The sequence below is a fragment of the Mobula birostris genome, chromosome 2, assembly GCF_030028105.1.
Source record: "Mobula birostris isolate sMobBir1 chromosome 2, sMobBir1.hap1, whole genome shotgun sequence".
Classification (NCBI taxonomy): domain Eukaryota; kingdom Metazoa; phylum Chordata; class Chondrichthyes; order Myliobatiformes; family Myliobatidae; genus Mobula; species Mobula birostris.
The window spans coordinates 189,714,788-189,742,479 of record NC_092371.1 but is presented as its reverse complement, the minus strand read 5'-3'; the positions used below and the strand labels follow the sequence as shown (position 1 = coordinate 189,742,479).

General features: G+C 39.9%; 1 protein-coding gene across 2 annotated transcripts in view; it reads right to left on the bottom strand.

The window, feature by feature from the left end:
- Positions 1-27,692, bottom strand: part of LOC140209888 (grainyhead-like protein 1 homolog) — a 112,971-nt gene that overhangs the window by 62,658 nt on the left and 22,621 nt on the right. For both annotated transcript variants that reach the window (XM_072278523.1, XM_072278533.1), the window contains exons 2-5: positions 12,674-12,860; positions 10,594-10,661; positions 9,221-9,343; positions 5,601-5,979 (exon numbers count right to left, since the gene is read on the bottom strand). In XM_072278523.1, coding sequence (XP_072134624.1) covers positions 5,601-5,979; positions 9,221-9,343; positions 10,594-10,661; positions 12,674-12,860 — 757 coding nt within the window. The remainder of the gene's footprint in view (positions 1-5,600; positions 5,980-9,220; positions 9,344-10,593; positions 10,662-12,673; positions 12,861-27,692) is intronic.

The following is a 27,692-nucleotide window of genomic DNA, read 5'->3' as shown; positions in this document are numbered from 1 at the left end:
ACAAGCTATTTCCATCTCTAATTGGTATGCAATAATACTGTTTTCTATCATTGCTTTGGACATTAGCCTTAATAAAAAGCCATTGCAAGTGAAAACTGGATAAATCACCCTATACTTTGTAATATTTATCCACTTAAAAAGCATCAAATGGAATTAAATACACATAAATGCATTACAAATCTTCTTCCTATTGATTGGGCACCAATTTATACAGCACATTAATCAATATCTGGCACTTATACAGTAATGCATTCACTGCCTTACGAATATTTCCAATATGTTTAATTAGATTGGTGGGGTAGTAGCTTGGTGTGAATTTAGCAACTAACAGAGAGCCAAGTACAGAAAACCTGGATTGTGGATCATATCATTCTTTAATCTGAAGTCCTGTTTTGTCTGCAGTAATGATACAACCTCCGGCTAATGCCACAGTATTTATTGAGAGCTCTATCCAGATTCTGCTTGTGTGCCAAAGCATTAACATATAATCAGACTCATTCCCATGAAGACAGAGTGGAGTGGAAACAGGGAAATAACCAAGTAGCTTTTGTGACAGAAATTATGTAAATAGTTCATTTGTTTATTGCTTTATTAATCGTTAGCAGCAAGAGAAATATTTTGACTAAGAAACACGAGCACAAGGTGGAGTACTAACGTAAGGAACATCAGTGTAAGAAGATCAATTATATCAAGCAAAGTTGATTAGATGAAACACAGAGTGTGTAATAACAGCAATATATCTACCACTTCACCATCCTCGAGCTTCATCATGGTCAAATGTGAATACTCAATATTGAAAGGGGTTAATTTTAGTATTATTTGAAGTGTGTTTGGCATAAATTCATCCGAAACAAATGTCTAATCTAAATGCTGTTCCAACAGCGCATCATCTCCCCAGTAATGCTTTGGAATTTCAGCCATGAGAAAATCTGCAGATGCTGGAAATCTGCTGGAGGAATCCAGCAGGCCAGGCAGTGCCAATGCCAAAGAGCAAACAGTCGATATGTCAGACCAAAACCCTTCATCAGGACTGAGAGCAACCCTTCATCAATATCCAGTCTTGATGAAGGATCTTGGCATGAAATGTCAGCTGTTTACTCTTTTCTGTAGATGCTGGCTGGCCCGAGAGATCCTCCAGCATTTTGTGTGTGTTGCTTTGAAATTTCAGCCTACATTTTTGTGTAATGTCTAGGACGTGACATGATTGAGGTAATGTCCTATAAAACTATAGCAAATGAAGCCCCTTTGGGCTGCTTCCCAGGATGAATTTCTACACCAGAATTACAACTGGAACTGTCCTAATGCCCTACTGTAAATTTGGTGGGTGTTTGATGACATCCCAGGGAAACACCTACAATGGCCATTTCTGCTTTTCTGTTAAGTATATGACAAGAGATCAAAAAAGGAAATACAGCAATTATAATCCAAACCTACCAGCATCATTACTGAGCAGAGAAGTTTGTATACATTCAGCAAGTGAGATTTGTTGGAACACACAGAATAAATCTCAGCGCCTTGCAAGACTTTGAAGATAAAACTGAAAGACAACAGATATTTTCTTGCATGTTTAAGAGTATTGAATGTGTTGAAGGACCAATGTACTGAACAGTCTTACTTGTGTACTTCACTGAAAATTTAATTGAAGCCTAAAACTGGACAAAGAGAATTTCTCTTTATTGTCAATAATTCGACATGCATACAAGATCATAAGATATAGGAGAAGAATTAGACTATTTGCCCCATCGAGTCTGCTCCACCATTCATCACAGTTGATCCAATTTTCCTCTCAGTACCAATCTCCTGCCTTCTCCCCGTATCCCTTCATGCCCTAACAAATCAAGAATCTATCAACCTCTGCCTTAAGTATACCCAGTGACTTGGTCTCCACAGCTGCCTGTGGCAAAGAATTCCATAGATTCATCACTCTTTGGCTAAAGTTTTATCTATATTTGTATAGTTATCCATATCCATAGTTATATCCATATGCAAGCTCTATTTTGTGGACTGCACTCATACATGACCATTGCTGCTCATGTATAACTATGACAAGAATAGACAGGTTGTGGGGTTAGCATAATCTATACAGTTATTTATTATAGATGTTCATGATTACAGTATCTGATTGGAGTATGGGCCATTATATAGTTATCTAGTCAGACAAGGAAAGTTTTGGCTAATTATAACCTTTGAGTGCTATTGCTTTATCAAGTGGTATAATTGTTCCATAGTACAAAACTGGATATGAAAGTAGTCAACAATTGAGCAATATCGCCAACACCAGCATCTTGTATTTATGTGGAGAAACTTCCCAGAAACCACAATGGAACAATATCAAAGAAGTAGCTCTGAGTAGGGGATTAGCCTGGAGGACCAGGTGTATGGTCATAGAATCTTGCTTTAAGAAGCATCGTAAAGGATGAAATATTGAGGTCGACAACATTAGGAAGCAAGACCATAATTTAGGATGCATACAAATGGCAGTGGTAACGTAATTAAAACTGGATACATGAAAGGGTGAATTTGAACATAATGCAGATCTCTCAAAGCTAAAAATAACAATGTCTGCAAAGACAGCAAAAGTCAAGACCACAGAGTATTTGAAGAGATCAAAGAATTAGCATATAGATGGACAGAGACCCAAAATAGATCAGTTAATACAAGGATGAATAGAACATGGTGCAAGTACAAAGTTGGGTAGCAGAGTTTTGGCAACTATGGTCTTGTCATTTCTGGATTGTATGACATCAGCTTGCTGTCTGAAACCATCTGCTTCCAAAGGGCTGAGACTCTGCACCTTGACAAGTTTGACTACAACTTGATGTTGGGCCAGAACAAGCCCGCACTTGGAATGGCCGCAAAATTATTTTGGTAAATATTTCAAGATGTGCAATACTTCTCAAAAAAACTGACATTCAGAACTGTTTACGAACTATTATAAATTGAGCCAATGAAGCAAGGAATCTTTTTATTAAGCAGTTTTTAATCACTTAAACAAAATTAACATTAAAGCAAACAATTAAAGTATATAAATTATATTTTACTTGCCCTTCCCCCTTACAGGAATCCCTACCCATTGAATAGGACAACTGTGCCAGGACCAGGACATAACTTGGCAGAGATTCAGCAGGCTGATTGCCTAATCTGCCTTGCAGGGGAAACGCAGCGATGAATCATATTCACAAGGAGGCCAACCACAGAAAGCCACTAGTCAATTAGTGGAGCTCGGTCAGCACATCCAGGATTTACCCCACTGCACAGGAGCCCAACTAAACATCTACACTGGCCCATAATTACCCACAAATCCCAGCACGTTCTAGTCAGAGGAATTTTCATTATGATCCATCAGGGTATTGTCAAATTTAACTGTACTCTCAGGTGTTTAATAAAATAAAAATCAAGCTGAATTACCTCAAAAGTCACATTGCTGCAAGAACATTTTCTACGTGTTCAACTATTCATTAATGACACATGAAACTTGCAGCATGCACTCAGAAACTGCCCAGGTAAGCTATTACAGTATTACAGTGATTTCTAATTCAAAATGTAAATAAATAATACTGACGAGTAGTTGGCTCTGTCCTATCTTAGATTCTCCCTTAGAGCACTTTTGCATAAGAAATATATTCAACCAATTCAATTGCAACCAGGGATTTTTGGTATGGAGGTGCAGCTTAATTTACCAGCCTGAGCTTCAGCTCATTTGTTGAACTTGCTGGAGGCATATAGTCACCTAGGAATTTTACCTGTACGTTTATCAGGCTACTTGCCAGCAAAAATCTAATAGAGGTGGGTGGTGATGTTGTGGCTATTCTGTATCTCACAACAGGCACAGAAGTAAGACAAGATGAGCAACATTCCTACATTCTTGGTTATTCACTAAGGTAGTTAATAATTACTCAAAGCGAAGCCAGCTCTCCACAAAAGAGTAAAAGAAGGGGGGTAATGACAACAGGTTAGGAAAAACCTACAGTTGGAAGAATTGAAATGATCCTATAGGTGCATTTTGGCAAAATCCTTCTCTGATGACTGAGCAAAATAGACAATAGAAATTTAATCTCAGAATCACAGAAAGGATACAGTGGAACTGAGGTCATTTGACCATTCAAGTACATACTGGCTTTAAATATAGGCAGTTAAACTATTCTAATAAGCCTACACGTTTAAATCAATAAAAACCTGCAGATGATGGAAATCTGAAACAAAAACAAAAAATGTTGGAAACAATCACCTGGTCAGAGAGCAGAAGTGAAAAGAGAAATAAAATTAACGTTTCAGATCCAAGACTCTATAGCAGAACTAGGAAAGGGACATTAATTGAAATAATTTATTTAATTCCTTTTCTTTTAAGAGAAATGGTTTGATGTGGCATAAAAACAGAAAATGTCGAGAAAACTAAGCAGATCAGGCAGTAACTGTGAAAGGAAATAACATACAACATTTTGGATTTCCAAACGTTCCACAGATTCACCTGATTTACTGAGTTTTTAAAATATTTTCTCTTTTTATTTGAGACTTTGAGCACCTGCAGTTTTATTCCTTTCCATGTGCAGTTAATGTGGCAGTTACAAATAGATTATGTTTCTTTGACTGTATTATGTTAGCAGGCTGTGTGGGGTCAAGCCCAGCAGATCAGCGTATCCAGTCTATCTGTACTATGAACAAACCAAGCAACACACACCAAATGTTGGAGGAACTCAGCAGGCTAGGCAGCATCTATGGAAAAAAGTACAGTCGACATTTCGGGCTGAAACCCTTCGGCAGGACAGTGTATGAACAAACCAGTTGTTTACAAAGGTTTGTCATTCTTTCTTCCTGGACTTCATGCTTCTATTGCTATGTATAAAACCCAGGATCCGGTACAACTATTTAAATTACATTCACAACCTGCATGTAATAATTTATGCACATAAATTAATTACTTTTTCTTGAAGTCTCTTACTTGTTTTACTTGCAGTTCACTTTACTTCTGAATTTTTTTGTCTTGCTAATGCCTAGTTTTAACTTCACATTTTTGCCAGACTGGTTGTAAATTGTCTGCTGAGCTCTGGAGTTGTTATTTTCAATTTTGCGCCACTGCTAAAGTTGAATTTCATACCTAATAATTGACTGGTCTCCGAGTGAACCCAGTTAAAAAGATTACAGTACTTTGGTAACTTCAACTTAAAGAGCTACAATGTGTGTGATTTACTGGAAAACATTACAACACAGCGAAGCAACACACATCAAATTTGCTGGTGAACGCAGCAGGCCAGGCAGCATCTCTAGGAAGAGGTACAGTCTGCCTGGCCTGTTGCTTCACCAGCAAGTTTGATGTGTGTTGCTTGAATTTCCAGCATCTGCAGAATTCCTTGTGTTTACATTTTTAAACAACACAGCGAAGGTCCTCTGGTTCAGCTCTTTCCACCCAAGGTGAAGTAGCTTCAGCAAAGGCAAAAATTTGCCAGTCCAGGCTTACTCCTGCATGCCCAGAGCCTTACTGGCAGATCATTTCCTACCTGTCCTCAGGACAGCTGGAGTTAAAAGAGCGACATTTATTCTATCATAAGAAAGTGAACAAAACCCCAAAAGTTGCTCAATAAATGAGTAAGTGATTAGTTTACCTCCTGAGACCCTTCCTTGAATGTCTCTGTGAAGGTGGTGTCTGGAGTCCTCCTTTGCGAGGACAAAGACGGGGCGAAGTGGTCAGTGTGCAGATTTCGGTCACAGATGACGATGCGCTCGGGAGGCTCCCCACAGTATGTTGCTGGAGATGTCCCCACTGTGAAGTTATTAGGGTGGCACTCCGTTTTGATGGAATGGGGTGGTATTGTTGTAACAGAGACCGTGACAGTGGTGTCTGGTGCTGTAAACTGATTCACTTTGTCATGTCCAATGGAGTGGCTGGGCAACACCAGATTGACTGGTAAAACTCTCAACTGTTGCACTCTGCTGTCTATTGTAGAAATTACTGGCTGATCTGTCGCAGATGGCATGGAGTTCCTTGAACATGAAAATATCACTTTCAAAAAGATTATAACACAAAGGCAAAGTTGCAAACCACTCATCAAACTGAATTCCCAATTTGTTCCTTATTTCCTCAGTCTCTGCCTGAATATTAATGGCCAAAATCATTAGAAGAAGTGGCCCCTTCTCATCCCCAGACTAGATTCCCCTTCAAGGCATACACAGAGTTAGCATCATAAAGAGTGGTCTGTCATGAGTTCTTTCCACTTTACCAAATGCAAGTTTTAAATTAAGAACAAAGGTGAAGGCTAGTCAGAAAGGCACTAATGTGTGAGTGCTTGATGCAATGTTTGAAATACAAAGCACTAGTAAGAAAATAGTTTCTTTCACAATTGTGTAGAATATTCAGCCAATACCTAGAAGTCCATTAATTGGCTAATCTTCATTCCTTGCATTTGCTTTTTATACTTCCCATTTTCCTAAATACAAATGTCACATTTCAGTCCCAAACCTCTCAACTCTTCAATTACATCAGAACATAGCAGGAATGCCAGTGTTTAATGATACCTTCTAACTTTACTATTAATAAAATTACCATTCCGGTGCTTTTCTTTCTTTAAAAAAGGTAAAATTAACTTATCTTTTAAATCAATATTAATGTAAATGTTGAGATCTTCACAATGTTGTGATAATCATAACATAACTTCTAAAAGGAAGCAATAACTGCATTCGCCCCTTCCATCAGGAATAAATCCTATAATACAGGGCACAAACTACAAAAAACATGAAAAATGTTGGCAAAGCAGCTGACATTTTTACTTACTAAGCCTAAAGAGCTGCAATAATTACAACAAAAATCAAAACTACAAGAAATAACATTTAAAGTCTTGGTTTATTCATAATTTCAAGCAACAAAGGCATCCTACTGATTGAGATAACCTAAAGTGACAACTGCAATGTCAATCCCTCTGAATAATTAATGAAGGGAAGATGGAATATTATAATGAAATATTTAGATAGCATAAATCACTGCTTAAAGTAACATCTATAAGCAGATCGATTGTTATTCTTATGAATTGTGTGTATTTAACAGGATTCAGTGTAGTTTAGTAACACAAGAGGCAGACTGCTTGCTTCTCAAATGGAATTTTTCTCATTCAAGTCTTAGTCAAATCTGTATAACTTAATTGAGGTTTCTCAATTTCAAATCAGGCTTCCAGATGGAGTGCCACACTATGAGAGTAAATGTATATTAGAGAAAGACCATAAGACCATAAGACAAAGGAGCAGAGGTCGGCCATTCAGCCCATCGAGTCTGCTCCACTATTTTATCATGAGCTGATCCATTCTCCCATTTAGTCCCACTCCCCCGCCTTCTCACCATAACCTTTGACGCCCTGGCTACTCAGATACCTATCAATCTCTGCCTTAAATACACCCAATGACTTGGCCTCCGCTGCTGCCCGTGGCAACAAATTCCATAGATTCACCACCCTCTGACTAAAAAAAATTTCTTCGCATCTCTGTTCTGAATGGGCGGCGTTCAATCTTTAATTCATGCCCTCTCGTACTAGACTCCCCCATCATGGGAAACAACTTTGCCACATCCACTCTGTCTGTGCCTTTCAACATTCGAAGTGTTTCTATGAGGTCTCCCCTCATTCTTCTAAACTCTAAGGAATACAGTCCAAGAGCGGACAAACGTTCCTCATATGTTAACCCTCTCATTCCCGGAATCATTCTAGTGAATCTTCTCTGTACCCTCTCCAACGTCAGTACATCCTTTCTTAAGTAAGGAGACCAAAACTGCCCACAGTACTCCAAGTGAGGTCTCACCAGCGCCTTATAGAGCCTCAACATCACATCCCTGCTCCTATACTCTATTCCTCTAGGAATGAATGCCAACATTGCATTCGCCTTCTTCACTACTGACTCAACCTGGAGATTAACTTTAAGGGTATCCTGTATGAGGACTCCCAAGTCCCATTGCATCTCAGAACTTTGAATTCTTTCCCCATTTAAATAATAGTCTGCCCGTTTATTTTTTCTGCCGAAGTGCATAACCATACACTTTCCAACATTGTACTTCATTTCCCACATCTCTGCCCATTCTTCCAATCTATCCAAGTCTCTCTGCAGACTCTCCGTTTCCTCAGCACTACCGGCCCCTCCACCTATCTTCGTATCGTCAGCAAACTTAGCCACAAAGCCATCTATTCCATAATCCAAATCGTTGATGTACAATGTAAAAAGAAGCAGCCCCAACACGGACCCCTGTGGAAAACCACTGGTAACCGGCAGCCAAGCAGAACAGGATCCCTTTATTCCCACTCTCTGTTTCTTGCCAATCAGCCAACGCTCTATCCACGTATGTAACTTTCCCGTAATTCCATGGGCTCTTATCTTGTTAAGTAGCCTCATGTGTGGTACCTTGTCAAAGGTCTTCTGAAAATCCAAATATACATCATCTACTGCATCTCCCTTGTCTAGCCTACTGGTAATTTCCTCAAAAAATTTTAATAGGTTTGTCAGGCAGGATTTTCCTTTAAGGAATCCAAGCTGAGTTCTGCCTATCTTGTCATATGCCTCCAGGTACTCTGTAACCTCATCCTTGACAATCGACTCCAACAACTTCCCAACCACCGATGTCAAGCTAACAGGTCTATAATTTCCTTTTTGCTTCCTTGCCCCATTCTTAAATAGCGGAGTGACATTTGCAATCTTCCAGTCCTCTGGAACCATGCCAGAATCTATCGACTTTTGAAAGATCATCGTTAATGCCTCCGCAATCTCCACAGCTACTTCCTTCAGAACACGAGGGTGCATTCCATCTGGTCTGGGAGATTTATCCACCTTTAGACTATTCAGCTTCCTGAGTACTTTCTCTGTCGTAATTGTGACTGCGCACACTTCTCTTCCCTGCCACCCTTGAGTGTCCGGTATACTGCTGATGTCTTCCTCAGTGAAGACTGATGCAAAATGCTCGTTCAGTTCCTCTGCCATCTCTTTATCTCCCATTACAATTTCTCCAGCATCATTCTCTATTGGTCCTATATCTAGTCTCACCTGTCTTTTACTCTTTATATACTTGAAAAAGCTTTTAGTATCCTCTTTGATATTATTTGCCAGCTTCCTTTCATAGTTAATCTTTTCCCTCTTAATGACCTTCTTGGTTTCCTTTTGTAAGGTTTTAAAAACTTCCCAATCCTCTGTCTTCCCACTAATTTTTGCTTCCTTGGGGGGGGCGGGGGGAGAAAGCCTAATGTTGTCTGCTCACCCTGTTTGAATGGTGCCTCCTTCTGGACGATCATAAAGCAGCATTGATGTTGGTTGTGAAGGAGGCAGCATGCCAGATCGTACTCCCCTTCTAACACGAGCGGGATGCATGGGTGTGAGTAATCTTCAGCCAATAAAACAAAATGGAGAGAAATGGTAAAAATTTTACAATTGAAAAAAAGACAACAGCACAAAGCAAAAATTCAAAAATGAAATACTGCTGTAAGTCTGAAATAAAACTGAAAATGCAGGACAAGCAAAGTCAGCAGACGGAGAAAAATAGAGTTTATATATCAGATCAAGGAACTTCTGTCAGGTTAACTGTTTTTTCTCTCCTGCTGACCACATTCTGTTTTATAACTGGCTAGAAAGTGTACAACAGGCTTCTTCGTCAAATTTGGGTAATCATTTGTAAACTCCATTCAAACGTTTGTGCAGACCAGTCTTTCCAACTTGTTCAAGTTGAGAGCATGGACAACTATTTACTGGCCTTAAAAGCAATAACAAGACGTGCAGAAGCCATGAAATGTACTGATTCAAAAGAGAGCAAGTAATTTACTGTAAGCCCTTCTCAGTCCATTCAAAGTTTTGAATGAAATAAGAAATGTATTTAAAGAAAGCCTTTACCGATCTTCCACAGACTTTTTTATGGCCAATGATTTTTTTTAGCAGTACTATATTTGCTGCAGCATAAGAAACAGAGCAGTCAGTTTTTGCCATTCCCAGGTTTGATGTACCTGAGGTATCAAACATTAAAATAAAGAATTATAGTGAATGAAATCACTAAACCTAAACTGGAAGATAATTTATCCCTAGCCAACAAGCTCAGGATTCATGAAAGGGTCCCCAACATGGCAGACATTAAGCAAGTGAATGTGTCAGTTCCTTGTGAACTCCTGACAATGCTGGTTTATATTGATGTGTGATACAAGGAGACTGAATGATGCAGTATATACCGTATGTAAGCAACTATAGACCTAGTTTGGACCAAGTGTTTGGATTTTGAAAGGGAGAAATGAAATGAAATGGGGCGACGATTCTTGCTAATCACCTGACTGTGCCTCATGGAAAATGGCCAGGTCTTCATGGACAACAAAGAATAAACAGATAAGCAAATGTCACGGTCTGAGTTCACTTGAACTACAACATGGAAATACTGAAAGTCATGAAGCATTTAGGCAAGGGGAAACAGCTTCCAGGAGCAGCATAATCCAACAGTTATGAAAACAGATTTACTTTGACAACGACATGGTAAATGAATGCCATGATGAAATGAATAAATATGTTAGTCATTCAAAAGCCCAAGAAAGACACAGTGGACCAAAGAAGCTTTTCCTGCCACGCTGAACATATCAATAGTTATAACACTTCTACCTTTTGTTGTGTTCCGTGTCAGTATTAGAACTTTTCTCAGGTGGTATTGTCCTCTTCTCCCTGGGCACCTAAAGTTTAAAAGGTGTTTCTGTTTCAGTGCTTTGTAAACAGCATCTTTAGCATCATCAATCAGATCACAGCTATTTTCTATGAGTGGTTTCTGTACATTCAGCAAATAGCCCATGCTAATCAGCCCCAGTTTATACTTACAGTTGAACAAGGAACACAGTTGTCAATGCTTTCACATTTCTTATTACCAAACAGAAGATAATAATTTAACGGACCTAAAATTATTTTATTTAAACAGAAATATGATCTAATTCAAGACAGCTGCCTTCATCTACATTCCATATCAGCTTCACAAATGTACTAATTCTACTCTGATTTAAAACCAGTAAAAACTCCAAATTGAAGAGTTGCTTAAACAGTCTAGAGATAAGCAACAATATGTTAACCATGGAAAAATGGATTACAGCCAAAGAATGACAGAACCAAGTACTTCATAAAATGACAGAAAGCCAGCATCAGTGGCGGTTCAGAGAAACTTGCGTTTCTGTGCACGAATCATTTAGTGTCGTGTACAGGTACTATCATCTAGCACCTTGCAAACTGTGTGTTTGCCAAGAAGATCTGGAAAGGGACATGGTGGTCCTTTTGAGGTTCATCGTGAGCAGCTGCACAACTATGTGATCTATGAGCTGCTCCCAGGGATAGAAGACAAACATCAACTGCTTCTGGAAGATGATCAAATCAGTCGATCTGCCTAAACTTGCTGGCCTTCCAGTGCTAGAAAATGTCCTCAAGCAAATGTTGTCAACTGGCACATTCCAGAGGAGAGAAGCGCACAGTGATGGAGTCACTGAAACAGTGTAGCCACCATGAAGCCTTGGGAAAGCAGATAAGGGTAGAGGGATGGTGGACCACAGACGAGGCTGTTGCTGCTACTGGACAACAAGTAAATGGGCTCTGTTTAACAGCTTCCCAAATACTCCACTAATGCCATGTGGAAAATCATTAGTGGAATCAATGGGTTGTAAGGGAATGCAATGAGTTGCTTAGTACAATGAATGTAGATAATGGCAAGTGCCAATCTAACGTGTTTGTGTGTGTGTATGCATATATGTTTTTTAAGTACAAAATAAGTGTTATGATGTTATGGATAAGTTACGGACAAGTACAGATAATAAACTGAGAACAATGCTAGCCTGAATATCTAGAGGTTCAGTGTATAAACAAAGAGATATTATTCTACAACTGTACATGTTCTAGTTAGATCACACCTAGGTTACTAAGAGCAGAATGGGCATCAATTGGGAAAGCCTTAGAGAAAGTGCAGATCTACACTAAAAGCAGTGAAATTAAAAATGCAAAGAAGAAAACCTGAGGTCATATACCCCAACATTTAGAAGACTAATGGGTGATCTTTAAAAAACTATGAACAAAACTGATGGGGCAAAGAAACATCTTCACTGATTAGGGAGTCTAGTTGTGGTGGAGACTTAAAAACTAGAACCATACCTAGGAAACACTTGCACATGCAAAGCTTGGTAAAAATTTGGAACCTTCTTCCACAGGTAATAATTGACGATAGAACAATATATTTTCCATCATAAGGCGTCAAGGAGCTCGAGGAAAATGTAGTATATGGAGTTAAGTCAGATATCAGCAGATCTTATTGAATGTCCTTCTATTTGTTATCAGGGCCCAAGAGTTTTCAAAGGTTTCTACTTTCATTGTGCTTAGTTGTCAAGCAAATCAATTCATAACCAATGGGTCTAGGCAGTCAGGAGTTTCCCTGAGCTTGGCAGCTGTCTTGGCACTAAATAGAGAGGAAAAAGACTATTCCCTTAATGATTGTTAAATTTGCAAACATCAACTGATAAGTATCAAAGGCAGCACACCCACTTGAGGTCGCTTATGGTGGATGGTGTATAAGTGAAAACAATAGCTATCAAGGCCAGATCAGACCCTGAGTAGCGACAGTACCACTGGATTACTTGAGCATCACTGTTAAAATCATGGCATCCCCGTCATGTGCAGGCGTTAATGTGGAGTACATTCATGCACTATATTCACATACCTTGTAGTAATCATATAGTAAGCCCAAAGCCGCAGCACTGTCGTCATCCCCATTGATGCTCATCATAGCCTTAGTGGCGGCAGTCAGGGGATTTTCCAGAAATGATTTCCAGGCTTCATCTTCACTGGTGTAGGAACGGCGTTGGGGATAAAGAGGCTCATTCTGTAGCACTAAAACGGCTCTCTTACTGTAAAGGATGTAAAGGAAAGTTAGAAGAGACTATTTACACCTTCCAGAATTAAAATCCCCCAATACCCATAAGTTTTGAAGCAGACAAGTGAGTTTTGCTCAGTATGTGGACAGGCCGACTAGGGGGAATGCCATACTAGATCTAGTACTAGGTAATGAACCGGGTCAGGTCACAGACCTCTCAGTGGGTGAGCATCTGGGGGACAGTGACCACCGCTCCCTGGCTTTTAGCATTATCATGGAAAAGGATAGAATCAGAGAGGACAGGAAAATTTTTAATTGGGGAAGGGCAAATTATGAGGCTATAAGGTTAGAACTTGCGTGTGTGAATTGGGATGATGTTTTTGCAGGGACATGTGGTCAATGTTTAGAGATCTCTTGCAGGATGTTAGGGATAAATTTGTCCCGGTGAGGAAGATAAAGAATGGTAAGGTGAAGGAACCATGGGTGACAAGTGAGGTGGAAAATCTAGTCAGGTGGAAGAAGGCAGCATACATGAGGTTTAGGAAGCAAGGATCAGATGGGTCTATTGAGGACTATAGGGAAGCAAGAAAGGAGCTTAAGAAGGGGCTGAGAAGAGCAAGAAGGCGGCATGAGAAGGCCTTGGCAAGTAAGGTAAAGGAAAACCCCAAGACATTCTTCAATTATGTGAAGAATAAAAGGATGACAGGAGTGGAGATAGGCCCGATTAGAGATAAAGGTGGGTAGATGTGCCTGGAGGCTGTGGAAGTGAGCGAGGTCCTCAATAAATACTTCCCTTCGGTATTCACCAATGAGAGGGAACTTGATGATGGTGAGGACAGTATGAGTGAGGTTGATGTTCTGGAGCATGTTGATATTAAGGGAGAGGAGGTGTTGGAGTTGTTAAAATACATTAGGACAGATAAGTCCCCGGGGCCTGACGGAATATTCCCCAGGCTGCTCCACGAGGCGAGGGAAGAGATTGCTGAGCCTCTGGCTAGGATTTTATGTCCTCATTGTTCACAGGAATGGTACCGGAGGATTGGAGGGAGACGAATGTTGTCCCCTTGTTCAAAAAAGGTAGTAGGGATAGTCTGGGTAATTATAGACCAGTGAGCCTTACATCTGTGGTGGGAAAGCTGTTGGAAAAGATTCTTTAGAGATAGGATCTATGGGCATTTAGAGAACCATAGTCTGATCAGGGACAGTCAGCATGCTTTGTGAAGGGCAGATCATGTCTAACAAGCCTGATAGAGTTCTTTGAGGAGGTGACCAGGCATATAGATGAGGGTAGTGCAGTGGATTTGATTTACATGGATTTTAGTAAGGCATTTGACAAGGTTCCACATGGTAGGCTTATTCAGAAAGTCAGAAGGCATGGGATCCAGGGAAGTTTGGCCAAGTGGATTCAGAATTGGCTTGCCTGTAGAAGGCAGAGGGTCATAGTGGAGGGAGTACATTCAGATTGGAGGGTTGTGACTAGTGGTGTCTCACAAGGATCAGTTCTGGGACCTCTACTTTTCGTGATTTTTATTAACGACCTGGATGTGGGGGTAGAAGGGTAGGTTGGCAAGTTTGCAAATGACACAAAGGTTGGGGGTGTTGTAGTTAGTGTAGAGGATTGTCAAAGATTGCAGGGAGACATTGATAGGATGCAGAAGTGGGCTGAGAAGTGGCAGATGGAGTTCAACCCGGAGAAGTGTGAGGTGGTACACTTTGAAAGGACAAACTCCAAGGCAGAGTACAAAGTAAATGGCAGGATACTTGATAGTGTGGAGGAGCAGAGGGATCTCGGGGTACATGTCAACAGGTCCCTGAAAGTTGCCTCTCAGGTGGATAGGGTAGTTAAGAAAGCTTATGGGATGTTAGCTTTCATAAATCGAGGGATAGATTTTAAGAGTCGCGATGTAATGATGCAGCTCTATAAAACTCTGGTTAGGCCACACTTGGAGTATTGTGTCCAGTTCTGGTCGCCTCACTATAGGAAGGATGTGGAAGCATTGGAAAGGGAGATTTCAAGCATTGGAAGCATTGGAGATTTACCAGAATGCTGCATGGTTTAGAGAGTATGGATTATGATCAGAGATTAAGGGAGCTAGGGCTTTACTCTTTGGAGAGAAGGAGGATGAGAGGAGACATGATAGAGGTGTACAAGATATTAAGAGGAATAGATATATTGGATAGCCAGTGCCTCTTCCCCAGGGCACCACTGCTCAATACAAGAGGACATGGCTTTAAGGTAAGGGGTGGGAAGTTCAAGGGGGATATTAGAGGAAGGTTTTTGACTCAGAGAGTGGTTGGTGCGTGGAATGCACTGCCTGAGTCAGTGGTGGACGCAGATACACTAGTGAAGTTTAAGGGACTACTAGACAGGTATATGGAGGAATTTAAGGTGGAGGGGGGGGTTATATGGGAGGCAGGGTTTAAGTGTCAGCACAATATTGTGGGCCGAAGGGCCTGTAATGTGCTGTACTATTCCATGTTCTATGTTCTAAGTAAACTAAGTAATCGAATGTCTTTAAAAATGCAAAACCTATACTTCAGGTGTTGTTTTCAAATGGGAAATTTTGCCCAAACTGGTTTGGCAACAATTGTTTGTGACACAATTTCATGTACTATTATAATGTTTTAATTTATTTTTTTCAGTTGCTGAAGATAATTCCCAGTCACTCAGATTACACAACTAGTGTATCAGATTTTACAAATTGCATGCAAGTTTGAAATCTCTACGTAGGAAAGGTGAAATAAAAATAGAAAATGCTGGAAACACACTACAGATCTCTGAGAAGAGACATGGATTCAACATTTCAAGAAGAAATCAAGGGCTCTCAAACCATCGTTCCCACCAACCCCAGCAATCCCCACCTTCTCCACAATGGACAGTATTTTACATTTCTAAGTTTTCTCAGTTAACAAAAAAAAACATTAACTCTGTTTCTCCCTAATCCAGGGGTTCCCAGCCTTTTTTAAGCCATGGACCAATACCATTAAGCAAGGGGTCTACAAACCTGAGCTTGGGAACCCCCACTCTAAACTGAAGTTACCTGATCTGCCGTTTATATGAAACATTTTCTGTTTTATTTCAGAGTTCCAGCACTGCAGTGTTTTATTCCTTTGTCTCTGTTTGTCCAAACCCTAATTCCATTATGAAAGCCTCTTAAAGCTTTGGAAGTAATGTCTTCCATTCTTCTACTATTAAATCTAAGCACTGATTCATGTCAATATAATCCTCTCCATTGCTTCCTCAGTCTTTATGAAGTAGTTATGCCAAGGAAACTATTAACGTGTTTATAAACAAACAACTCAAAAGGTTTCTCAATTTTGACAATTAAAATATCATTAGGTTCAGCAAGGTCACCCAATTCCCTTCTAAATGTGAAACCATTAACAATGGGAAATCAACAGCAACAATAGTAGTGTGCATCAGTGTCTCTCAGACGAAATTCACTTTACAAGAAATGACGTTACCATTTCATACCAAGTGGTTCACGTCACTGAATGTCAAAGGAGAGCAAGTCCAATACAGCTGATGTAATTTTAGAAAATTACTTCATCTTGAGTCCAAAGTTGTGCAGCCTACAATCAAATTGCTTTTAAACATTTTGAAAGCAACCCACCTCTCTGAAAATACAAAATAAATAATGAACAAGGAAATTCAGCCAGAAACAAAACATTGCAGACACTATATGTCTGAAATAAAAACTGAGAAGTTTATGAAACAGAAAATGCTGGTTAAGCAGCACTTGAGGAGAGAGAAACAATGTTAATGCTTTACGTCTATGATATCTTGTTGGTACTGGTTACTCACTCATCATTCATCTTTCCATTTATAATTTTGTTTTATATATTTCACATTTGTGTGGTATTTTTTCTTTTGAGTATATTTGGTGGAAGAAATTGTTGGATTAGAGGAGTTCTCTGCCCAGGCTCAGATGTTTGAAGAAGTGATTAGATTGTCTTTTTCAGCAGAGGCACGAGACCACACAGGCGACTACAAAGAAATGGTTTATTGTTGTCACATGTACTGAGGCACATTGAAAAACTTTGCTTTGCATATCTTCCACTTTGTCACATCAGGGCATTGAAGTAATACAGTTACAGAGAAAGTACATTCAGGCAATAAATAAAGTGCAAGGCCACAACAAGGTACACGATGAGGTCAAGAGTCCATCATGTCATACAAAGAGACCATTCAATAGTCTTATAACTGTGGGACAGGTTCTTGTATCTACTACCCAATGGGAAGGGGGAAGACAAGAGAATGATTGGGGTGGTTGGGTTTTTTGATAATGTTGTTTGCTTTAGTAGGGTGTTGAGAAGTGCAGACAGAATCTGCAAAGGGGAGGCTAGTTTCTGTGATCTGCTGAGCTGCATCTGCATCTCTTTTATACCAAGAGCAGAAACATTTGCCCAACCTTCTGCTTTTTATTTATCTCTTACACCGGATCACTTATCTTCTTGCTGCTCTACACAAACTAATCTCACCATTTTCCAACATTATAGAAGTTGGAAATCTGCTGATGATTACACAAAGTTCTGCCCCTTTCACAGTTCCTCAGTAATGGGGCAATCTAAGCCCACAGGTACCCAGACCTGTAAGTAAACACTGTACTGATCATTTGTGGTTTGCCTATCTCGGTTCACTTTGAACAGGATTCTGGGCTCCGTGGTGCAATGGAGAGGATTTCAATTGGTGATTGAAAAGGAATTCAAAAGTTATGAGTTCGAGATTCACCAGAGGGGCTGTTTTGAGAGGCACAATGGTGCAGCAGGTGGTGTTGCTGACAGAAAATCTCCAGAGACCCAGGTTTAATCATGAATTCTAGTGCTGGGTGCATGGAGTTTGCATGTTCTCCCTGTTCTTCTGGGGACTCTGGTTTCCTCCTTTATCCCAGAGGTATGCAAATAGGTAGGATAATTTGCCACTGTAAATTGGCTCTAGACTGTAAGCAAGCCCTAAGGTTTGTGTGGCAGATTGGAAGATGGGGAGAATAGGATTAGTATATATGAATGTTCGTCGATCAACATGGACCTGATGGGCTGAAGGGACTCTTTCTATGCTATGACTTTATTATGTTCATCAGATCTCGATTCCAAGAGGAATGCAGGGAGTATCATCACAACCGTAAGTGACTCCTTTTCACCCCAATAAATATTTAAAGTTGTGAGCAACCTTCTTCAAATGTGGCTATATGCAGAAATTCATCTCCATCTTGCAGCTGCTACATGACGCGTGCAAGCCACGATCATTACCAATATATCTGCATCAGAAACAGTATCAAGGGAATACTTATGTTCCCCAAAGGAGTGCATTAAATCTACAGCTGAGAAATGATCCAGTTTATGTTGCTTCCAATACAGAACCAAGCTAACTTCAGCCTCAGACAACGTGCTTCAATTGTGCATTTGACACACATTTGGAGGCACATGGGTGAAAAAGAAATTGAGGGCTATGTGGGAGGGAAGGGCCAGACTGATCTTGGAGTAGGTTAAGAGATTGACACGCCATCATGGGCTGAAGGCTGTACTGTACTGTTCTGTACTGTTCTATATTCTAATTCAAGCTATCATTGACTCTTTCTCTGAAATATACCTGCATAAGAGCCTTGTACTACATATCTGCCAGAAGAAATAATACCCCACCAACCTGCTTCCATCATGCAGTATCAACCCTAGACAGTAAGGATCCATGACATGACCCTGGAAAATGTGAAATATGTCTATATCTTGGGAGCCTATAAGGCAGACATCATCATCTTTAGTGTGCCTGGCAAACCTTTTGGATATATGAGAAAACAACAGACTAGCCCTACAATTCATTATCTATCTGGCAGCAATGTTTCTTACCCTCTTGCATGCATTATCTGCAGTAAACTCAGCAAAGCAATGGGGAGATACCATTCACACTGTCATGCAAAATCCTCCAAATCCAGTGACAGGAAAGATAAATTCATCTTTGTCTCATCTTCCAGCCCAAATACTGCAGTATTAATATCTGAATCACATTCAGTTGCCTCTTTTGGGCACATCAATCACCCCACTTACCCGCTGACTCCAGAAACAGATGTTTTATTCTGAACTCTGTCGTGACAAGAGGTTACCATCTGGACAGAAACATAGAAGCATAGAAAATCTACAGCATAATACAGGCCCTTCAGCCCACAAAGCTGTGTCAAACATGTCTTTATCTTAGAAATTACCTAGGGTTACCCATAGCCCTCTATTTTTCTAAGCTCCATGTACCTGTCCAGGAGTCTCTTAAAAGACCCTATCGTATCCGCCTCCACCACCATTGCTGGCAGCCCATTCCACACACTCACCACTCTGCATAAAAAAACTTACCCCTGACACCTCCTCTGTACCCGCTTCCAAGCACCTTAGAACTGTGCCCTCTCGGGCTAGCCATTTCAGCCCTGGGATAAAGCCTCTGACTATCCACAAGATCAATGCCTCTCTTCATCTTATACACCTCTATCAGGTCACCTCTCTTCCTCCGCTGCTCAAAGGAGAAAAGGCCGAGTTCACTCAACGTGTTCTCATAAGGCACGTTCCCCAATCCAGGCAACATCCTTGTAAATCTCCTCTGCACTCTTTCTATAGTTTCCACATCCTTCCTGTAGTGAGGCGACCAGAATTGAGCACATTACTCCAAGTGGGGTCTGACCAGGGTCCTATATAGCTGCAACATTACCTCTCGGCTCTTAAACTCAATCCCATGATTGATGGAGGCCAATGCACCGTATGCTTTCTTAACCACAGAGTCAGCCTGCGCAGCAGTTTTAAGTGTCTTATGGACTCGGACCCCAAGATCCCTCTGATCCTCCACACTGCCAAGAGTCTTATCATTAATATTATATTCTATCATTATATTTGACCTACCAAAATGAACTACCTCACACTTATCTGGGTTGAACTCCATCTGCCACTTCTCAGCTCAGTTTTGCATCCTATCAATGTCCCGCTGTAACCTCTGACAGCCCTCCACGCTAACCACAACACCTCCAACCTTTGTGTCATCAGCGAATTTACTAACCCATCCCACCACTTCCTCATCCAGGTCATTTATAAAAATCATGAAGAGTAGGGGTCCCAGAGCAGATCCCTGAGATACACCCCTGGTGACCCAACTCCATAAATAACATGACCCGTCTACAACCACTCTTTGCCTTCTGAGGGCAAGTCAGTTCTGGATCGACAAAGCAATGTCGCCTTGGATCCCATGCCTCCTTACTTTCTCAGTAAGCCTTGCATGGGGTACCTTATCAAATGCCATATACACTACATCCATTGCTCTACCTTCATCATCGTGTTTAGTCACATCCTCAAAAAATTCAATCAGACTCGTAAGGCACTACCTGCTTTTCACAAAGTCATGCTGACTATTCCTGATAATATTATGCCTCTCCAAATGTTCACAAATCCTGCCCCTCAGGGTCTTCTCCATCAACTTACCAAGTAAGGCTCACTGGTCTATAATTTCCTGAGCTATCTCTACGCCCTTTCTTGAATAAGAGAACAACATCTGCAACCCTCCAATCCTCTGGAACCTCTCCAGTCCCCATTGATGATGCAAAGATCATCGCCAGAGGCTCAGCAATCTCCTCCCTTGCCTCCCACAGTAGCCTGGGGTACATCTCGTCTGGTTCCAGTGACTTATCCAACTTGATGCTTTCCAAAAGCTCCAGCGCATCCTCTTTCTTAATATCTACATGCTCAAGCTTTTCGGTCCGCTGTAAGTCATCCCTACAATCACCAAGTTCCTTTTCCGTAGTGAATAGTCATAGTCATAGCCATACTTTATTAATCCCGGGGGAAACTGGTTTTCGTTACAGTTGCTCCATAAGTAATAGATAGTAATAGAACCATAAATAGTTAAATAGTAATATGTAAGTTATGCCAGTAAATTATGAAGTAAGTCCAGGACCAGCCTATTGGCTCAGGATGTCTGACCCTCCAAGGGAGGAGTTGTAAAGTTTGATGGCCACAGGCAGGAATGACTTCCTATGACGCTCTGTGCTGCATCTTGGTGGAATGAGTCTCTGGCTGAATGTACTCCTGTGCCCACCCAATACATTATGTAGTGGATGGGAGACATTGACCAAGATGGCATGCAACTTAGACAGCATCCTCTTTTCAGACACCACCGTGAGAGAGTCCAGTTCCATCCCCACAACATCACTGGCCTTACGAATGAGTTTGTTGATTTTGTTGGTGTCTGCCACCCTCAGCCTGCTGCCCCAGCACACAACAGCAAACATGATCGCACTGGCCACCACAGACTCGTAGAACATCCTCAGCATCGTCCGGCAGATGTTAAAGGACCTCAGTCTCCTCAGGAAATAGTGACGGCTCTGACCCTTCTTGTAGACAGCCTCAGTGTTCTTTGACCAGTCCAGTTTATTGTCAATTCGTTTCCCCAGGTATTTGTAATCCTCCACCATGTCCACACTGACCCCCTGGATGGAAACAGGGATCACCGGTACCTTAGCTCTCCTCAGGTCTACCACCAGCTCCTTAGTTTTTTCACATTAAGCTGCAGATAATTCTGCTCACACCATGTGACAAAGTTTCCTACCGTAGCCCTGTACTCAGCCTCATCTCCCTTGCTGATGCATCCAACTATGGCAGAGTCATCCGAAAACTTCTGAAGATGACAAGACTCTGTGCAGTAGTTGAAGTCCTGAAGCAAGGTACTCATTAAGTACCTCTGCTATCTCCTCCAGTTCCATACACACTTTTCCACTGTCACACTTGATTGGTCATATTCTCTTATGTCTTATCCTCTTGCTCTTCACATACTTGTAGAAAAGATTCAAGAATATTCTCAAAGCCACCTTGATAATGTGTAGCAGTTTACTGATCATGGGAACACTGGCCTCCCCACCGCTCAAAATGGAGGACGGTTTTCAGCACGATAATGAGAATTTCAAATCTCTTTGTTGAGCGTACATTGAAGCCCAGCATAAGCTATGACAGAATGCCCAAACTACACATTCAGCTGCCCTCCTGATAGAATCTGGGAGTCCTTCATGAGCACATCAAGACATAGCGAGACACAGGTCATTGTCTGTTCCACAGAACTGCTTGAGAAGAAGAGCCATCACCCACGACAGAGTAAAACCATCCCTCTTAATGTGAAAAGTTCAAGGAGGTAATTGACCATCAGCTTCACAAGGTTGATTATGGATAACATAGGTATCATTCTGCTGACAGCAGCACGCACGACCACTTCGGTGATGATATCTGTTATCTGTCAAGTAGGGGACCGTGCACAATTCTGATTTGATGGAGACAGACGTGAGAGCACAGAGGAACATCTGGAAAATTTCTGAAATGCCCGCTTCACCTCCGCTGCTACTGTGTGGTAACCGGAATCTCCAGAGCTGAAGGCCTCGAAGTCCTTGGCTTTGCGTGTTTCAGCGGCTGGGGAGAGGTCGAAGGTGCTCGGCAGAGGATAGCGCTTGGGAGGCTGTATCGGATAGACTGGTCGGAAGCTCGAAGTTTTCGGACGGATGGACTCAGTGTCGGCTGTGGTCGGCTGCTTCCAAGGTATCGGCAAGTTGACGGTGCCTGGAGATTTATGGCAGGGAGATTCTCCCTTTTGCCTCCTGCTATTGGGGACTTGGGAATCGATTGACTCGGGACTTTGAGACTTTTTTTTTACTGTGCCCATGGTCTGTTCTTCATCAAATTATGGTATTGTTTTGCACTGCTGTAACTATATGTTATAATTATGTGGTTCTGTCAGTGTTAGTCTTTGGTCTGTCCTGTTTTCTGTGATATCACTCTGGAGAAACTTTGTATCATTTCTTAATGCATGTATGCATTTCTAAATGACAATAAAAGAGAACTGAGTTCTCATAATCTAATCTAATCTATACATTTTATGAACTGAAGAGAAACCATAGAGATTTGTAGATGTTCAGCACTTTTGTGGTCATACTTACAATCTGCACATTTGCTTTAACATTGTACTGGCCTGTTAGAATATTATGTTTAAATAAGTCTTCCCAAAGCTTCTCTTTAATGCACTGGAGAAGGCTCACCTGTAAACAACCACTGTCAATGCTGTCACTAATAGCCAGTGGGCTCGTCGCAATCAGTGACAATAGGATAAAATGCATTCTTGACATGCAACAAACAAAAGCTCTCACAGCAATAAAAACAGCAATTTTAGCAGGAATAATGAATCAGCTATTTGGAACTCTTTATTGCAGAGCATATTGCAAGACTGTATGGCATAGCTATGAAAGGCATAACCATCCACCACCTCACCCACATCTTTTAACTTCAGTTTAGTTCACAGACGTTTGAATTATAGTGGATTCTGGTTAACTGGAACACATCGGGACCAGTACATTTCGGCCCAATTAAGCGGCTGTCTCAATTAGTCAAAGTTTCATGGAAATAGTTAAAAGGGTATTTTAAAAAGACAAATTGAGTAGCAAATTATGTACTTAAATGAAATTTGGAACAAATTAGAACACTATTATATACGTTTGTAGTTCATGATAGTTATCGATGGAGGAATTCATCAGTGTATATGGCAGTATTCTTTTGATTGACTGTAAATGAACAAAATCAGTGCAGATAATGGACTGCTTTCATACAATGCTTTTGATGGCTGCATCCTCCAAATCTTCATTTTCAATGAAACATTGAAATTGATTGCTGATACCTTTAACAAAATCAGAACTATACAGTTTTGAATAAAATTCTCTAAAAGTGTCATATATTTCAAAATGGTCAGTTGTCAAATCACTTTATTAGCTTTTTTCTTAATATATGCAGTATAGGAGATAATTTGTCCTCTTATATATGCCTTAAAGCGTCCCAAATGATAATATCGTAATGTGTGATTTCTCTGGATGCAGAGAAGGCTTTTGATCGAATTGAATAGAATTACCTATTTAAAACCTTAGAAAAATTTAATTTTGGGCCCCATTTTATTCTTTGGATTAAATTACTTTACTTATCTCCCTCCGCTCGGGTCCTAACTAACTTCCAGAATTCTAAACCAATTAAACTCAAACGTGGAACCAGACAAGGATGTCCGTTGAGCCCTTTGCTTTTTGAATTGGAATTAGAACCTTTAGCAATTGCCTTTCGAGAGTCTAAAGATATCACCGGTATCTTAAGAAAAGGTACTATTCATAAAGTTTCACTTTATGCTGATGACCTATTGCTTTTTATATCTAATGTTACAACTTCTTTACCTTCTATGTTTCTTTTACTGACTAATTTTAGTCAGTTTTCAGGATATAAATTGAATTTACATAAGAATGAATTGTTTTCTTTAAATAATTTGATACCAACTGATATTAACCTTCCTTTTAAAATTGTAAGAAAACAATTTACATATTTGGGTGTAACAATCACTAAGAATTATAAAGATCTATTCAAAGAAAAATTTCTAACCTTAATGAATTATGTGAAAAAGACACTTTCTAATTGGTTGCCTCTCTCTTTATCATTGATTGGTTGAAATAATTCTATTAAAATGAATATTTTACCTAAATTATATACCTTTTTCAAGCTGTACCTGTTTTTATTCCTAAGTCTTTTTTTGATTCTTTCTTCCTATATATGGAAGAACAGAAAACCCCGATTAAATAAAGTCCACCTTCAAAAAATTAAAAAGAATTGAGGCCTTGCTCTACCCAATTTTAGGTTATATTATTGGGCAATTAACATACGAAATCTTATGTTCTGGTTATATTATATTAATCATGAGGATTGTCCAATATGGATCTTTTTGGAAGCCAACTCTGTTACGAAATTTTCTATTCTTTCTCTTCTTGGATCCTCTCTTCCTTTATCTTTAAGTAAATTAACTGACAGTTTGGTGGTTAAACACACTTTGAGGATCTGGCTACAGTTTAGAAAACATTTCAGTTTATTGAGGTTTTCTCTTTCCAGTCCTATTTTTTCTCAATTTTTTTTTAAACCATCTACGACTTATCTGTTTTTTAGAGAATGGGATAGATTAGGCATTAAACGATTTCAGGATCTATTTGTTGGAGGGAATGTCTCTTCTTTTGAGCAGCTCTCAGTGAAATATAACCTATCAAATACCCACTTTTACCGATATCTACAGATGAGAAATTTTTAAAGATCTAAACTACATATATTTCCTACTAGCCCGGATAAGAACATAATAGATGTAATTTTTAATTTGAAACCTTTTGATAATGGCTCAATATCTTACATTTATGGTCTGTTGTTGGGACTGAGAATGGCTCCTTTAGACATAGGTAAAAAAGATTGGGAAAAGAATTTACAGACTTCATTATCTGATGAGTGGTAGCACCTCTAGGAAGAGGTACAGTTGACGTTTCGGGCCGAGACCCTTGGTTAGGACTGACGAAGGGCCTCGGCCCGAAACGTTGACTGTACCTCTTCCTAGAGACGCCGCCTGGCCTGCTGCGTTCACCAGCAACTTTGATGTGTGTTGCTTGAATTTCCAGCATCTGCAGAATTCCTCGTGTTTGCGTTATCTGATGAGACCTGGAGGGCTATTTTCAAAAAGGTTAATTCTTCATCATTATGTCCTCGTCATCCCCTCCTGCAATTTAAAGTGGTAAATAGGGCTCATATGTCTAAAGGGAAGCTCTCTCGTTTTTTTGCAGATATATCTCCTTATTGTGACAGATGTAATAATGGAGAGGCTTCATTAATTCATATCTTTTGGTCATGTTCGAGCCTTGAAAAATATTGGAAAGATGTATTCCAAACTTTTTCTGTACTTTTTAAAGTTAATTTTAAGCCCAATCCTTTGACTGCCTAATTTGGTATTGTTGAGGAAAGATCTATAATCTTGGAGTCTTCTCATTTGCGGGTACTGGCTTTTATTTCTCTTATGGCTAGGAGAGCGATCTTGCTTAAATGGAAGGAGGTTGCCCCCCCCTACAATGTTCAATGGTTATGCGATGTTATGTCATGTTTAAATGTAGAGAAGATTCGTTGTTCGACTTCTGATTCTAATCAAAATTTTCAAACGTTATGGGGACCCTTTCTGAACTATTTTGAAAATCTTTGAATTGTTATTGTTATTAAAATATAGATCTGGGCTATTATTATAAAACACTGTATGGTAAAGTACTCTTTTTCTTCTTTTATTTTTTTTTACCAACCAGCTTTGTCTTGGCAGTGGGTGTAGATTTTTTTTAATAATATGATTAACCATATTATTGTATTTCATAATTCAATTTATTTTATTTGATTGGTCATGAATGTGGGATACTGTGACTGTATCAGTGTGATTTATATATAGTGCATTTTGTGCTACCTAATTTTGACTTATAATAAGTAGCCTTATGAATTCTGTATTTGTGAATATGAAATTTAATAAAAATATTGGAAAAAGAAAGAAACTGTTCGGCAATAGTCTCCCACCCCAATTAAGTGGCATCATGTCTCAAATAAACAAAGGGACTCCCAGAAATTTTCTTGATTAGTTTTTGTTCCTTAAAAGTTATCCCAAATTAACAACTGTCCCAATTAACTGATGGCCCAATTAACCAGAATCCTCTGTATTTCTGTGACCAATATAGCCATACGGCCAGATTTTTCCTCATTGTCTGAACTAACAGTGCCAGCCAACTGTGTTCAATTTCACCAGAGTCTGTAAGGAGTTTGTGTATTCTGCATTAATGCGTGGGTTTCCTCTGGGTGCTCCAGCTTCCTCCCACGTTCCAGAGACATATGGGTTAGTAGGTTAATTGGCAGATGCGTGCAACTGGGCAGCATGGGCTCATTGGTCAGGAAGGGCCAGTTACCATGCTGTATCTCTAAATAAAACAGTATCTACTTCCTGTCTGCTCAGTGAACGACTGTCATAAGTCTATTTAATTTTACTGTCAACTCAAAATCAACTCAAGAGTCTAAATTTATGTCAATTGGCTTGTTCAAACTGGACAACACTGGCTAAGTTGTTAAGTTCAAGGAAGCTTGCAGACCAGATTGATATTGTGTCTAAGGTATTGTGTCTTAGCATATCAAGTAGCTGATCTGTTAATAATTGGAAGATTTGTGCACTCAGGAGGTCAACATTCACAACATTAATTGTGGGTACATGGGATCTCTGTCTCCAGAAGCTTTTAGACCACCTGTGTTAAAAGGTATCTGAAAAATTATCACGTGTGTGTGAAGTCATCTAAGTGGCAGAGAAACAGTATAAATGTAGAGAGTAGTCCAGCCTTTTTAGGAATGGTCCAATTAAGAAGAGTGACAAAAACATGGAATGAACTACAATCCATTTCTCTGCCTTCGATTTCTGCAACGGATGACTGGATTGTGTACAGCTTGTGTGTATGTCTTTTAGATTATAAGAACAGTACCTGTATTTTGGAAATCCTTAGTAAATTGGAAGTCTTTAGTAAGATAGAAATCCTCTGTGAATTTTAAATATGTTTTAAGAATGTTAATTGAATTTAAATGTGTATCACTGAAAACGAATGAACTCTGTTCAATCCACTCTCCTCCTTGTGGGGGAATCCACCACGTAAACAGTGGGTACTAGCAGCTAAGCTTGCCATGGCCGATAATCAGGGAAATGAAGTAGTCTTTGAAGATTGGGTAGTTATAGAATAACCTCCCTTTAATGAGAAGCTATCCATAGTTATCTGCATCAGATAAGGATTAAGGTCTTTCTTTAAGATTAGAACTTAATGGTCAGCAATCCCAATACCATCACATTTGAAAATAGGCAGCAGTTTGAAAATTCAAAGTAAATAGTCAATCTCTGACAAGATTTTTGAAAAGACCATTTTGGCAACCAAGTGACGAATAGATAACTACATCTCTTCATCTCTTTTAAATCACTATTTAGAAAAATTGAATTAAGAAAATTTAACAAAATCTTTGTTCT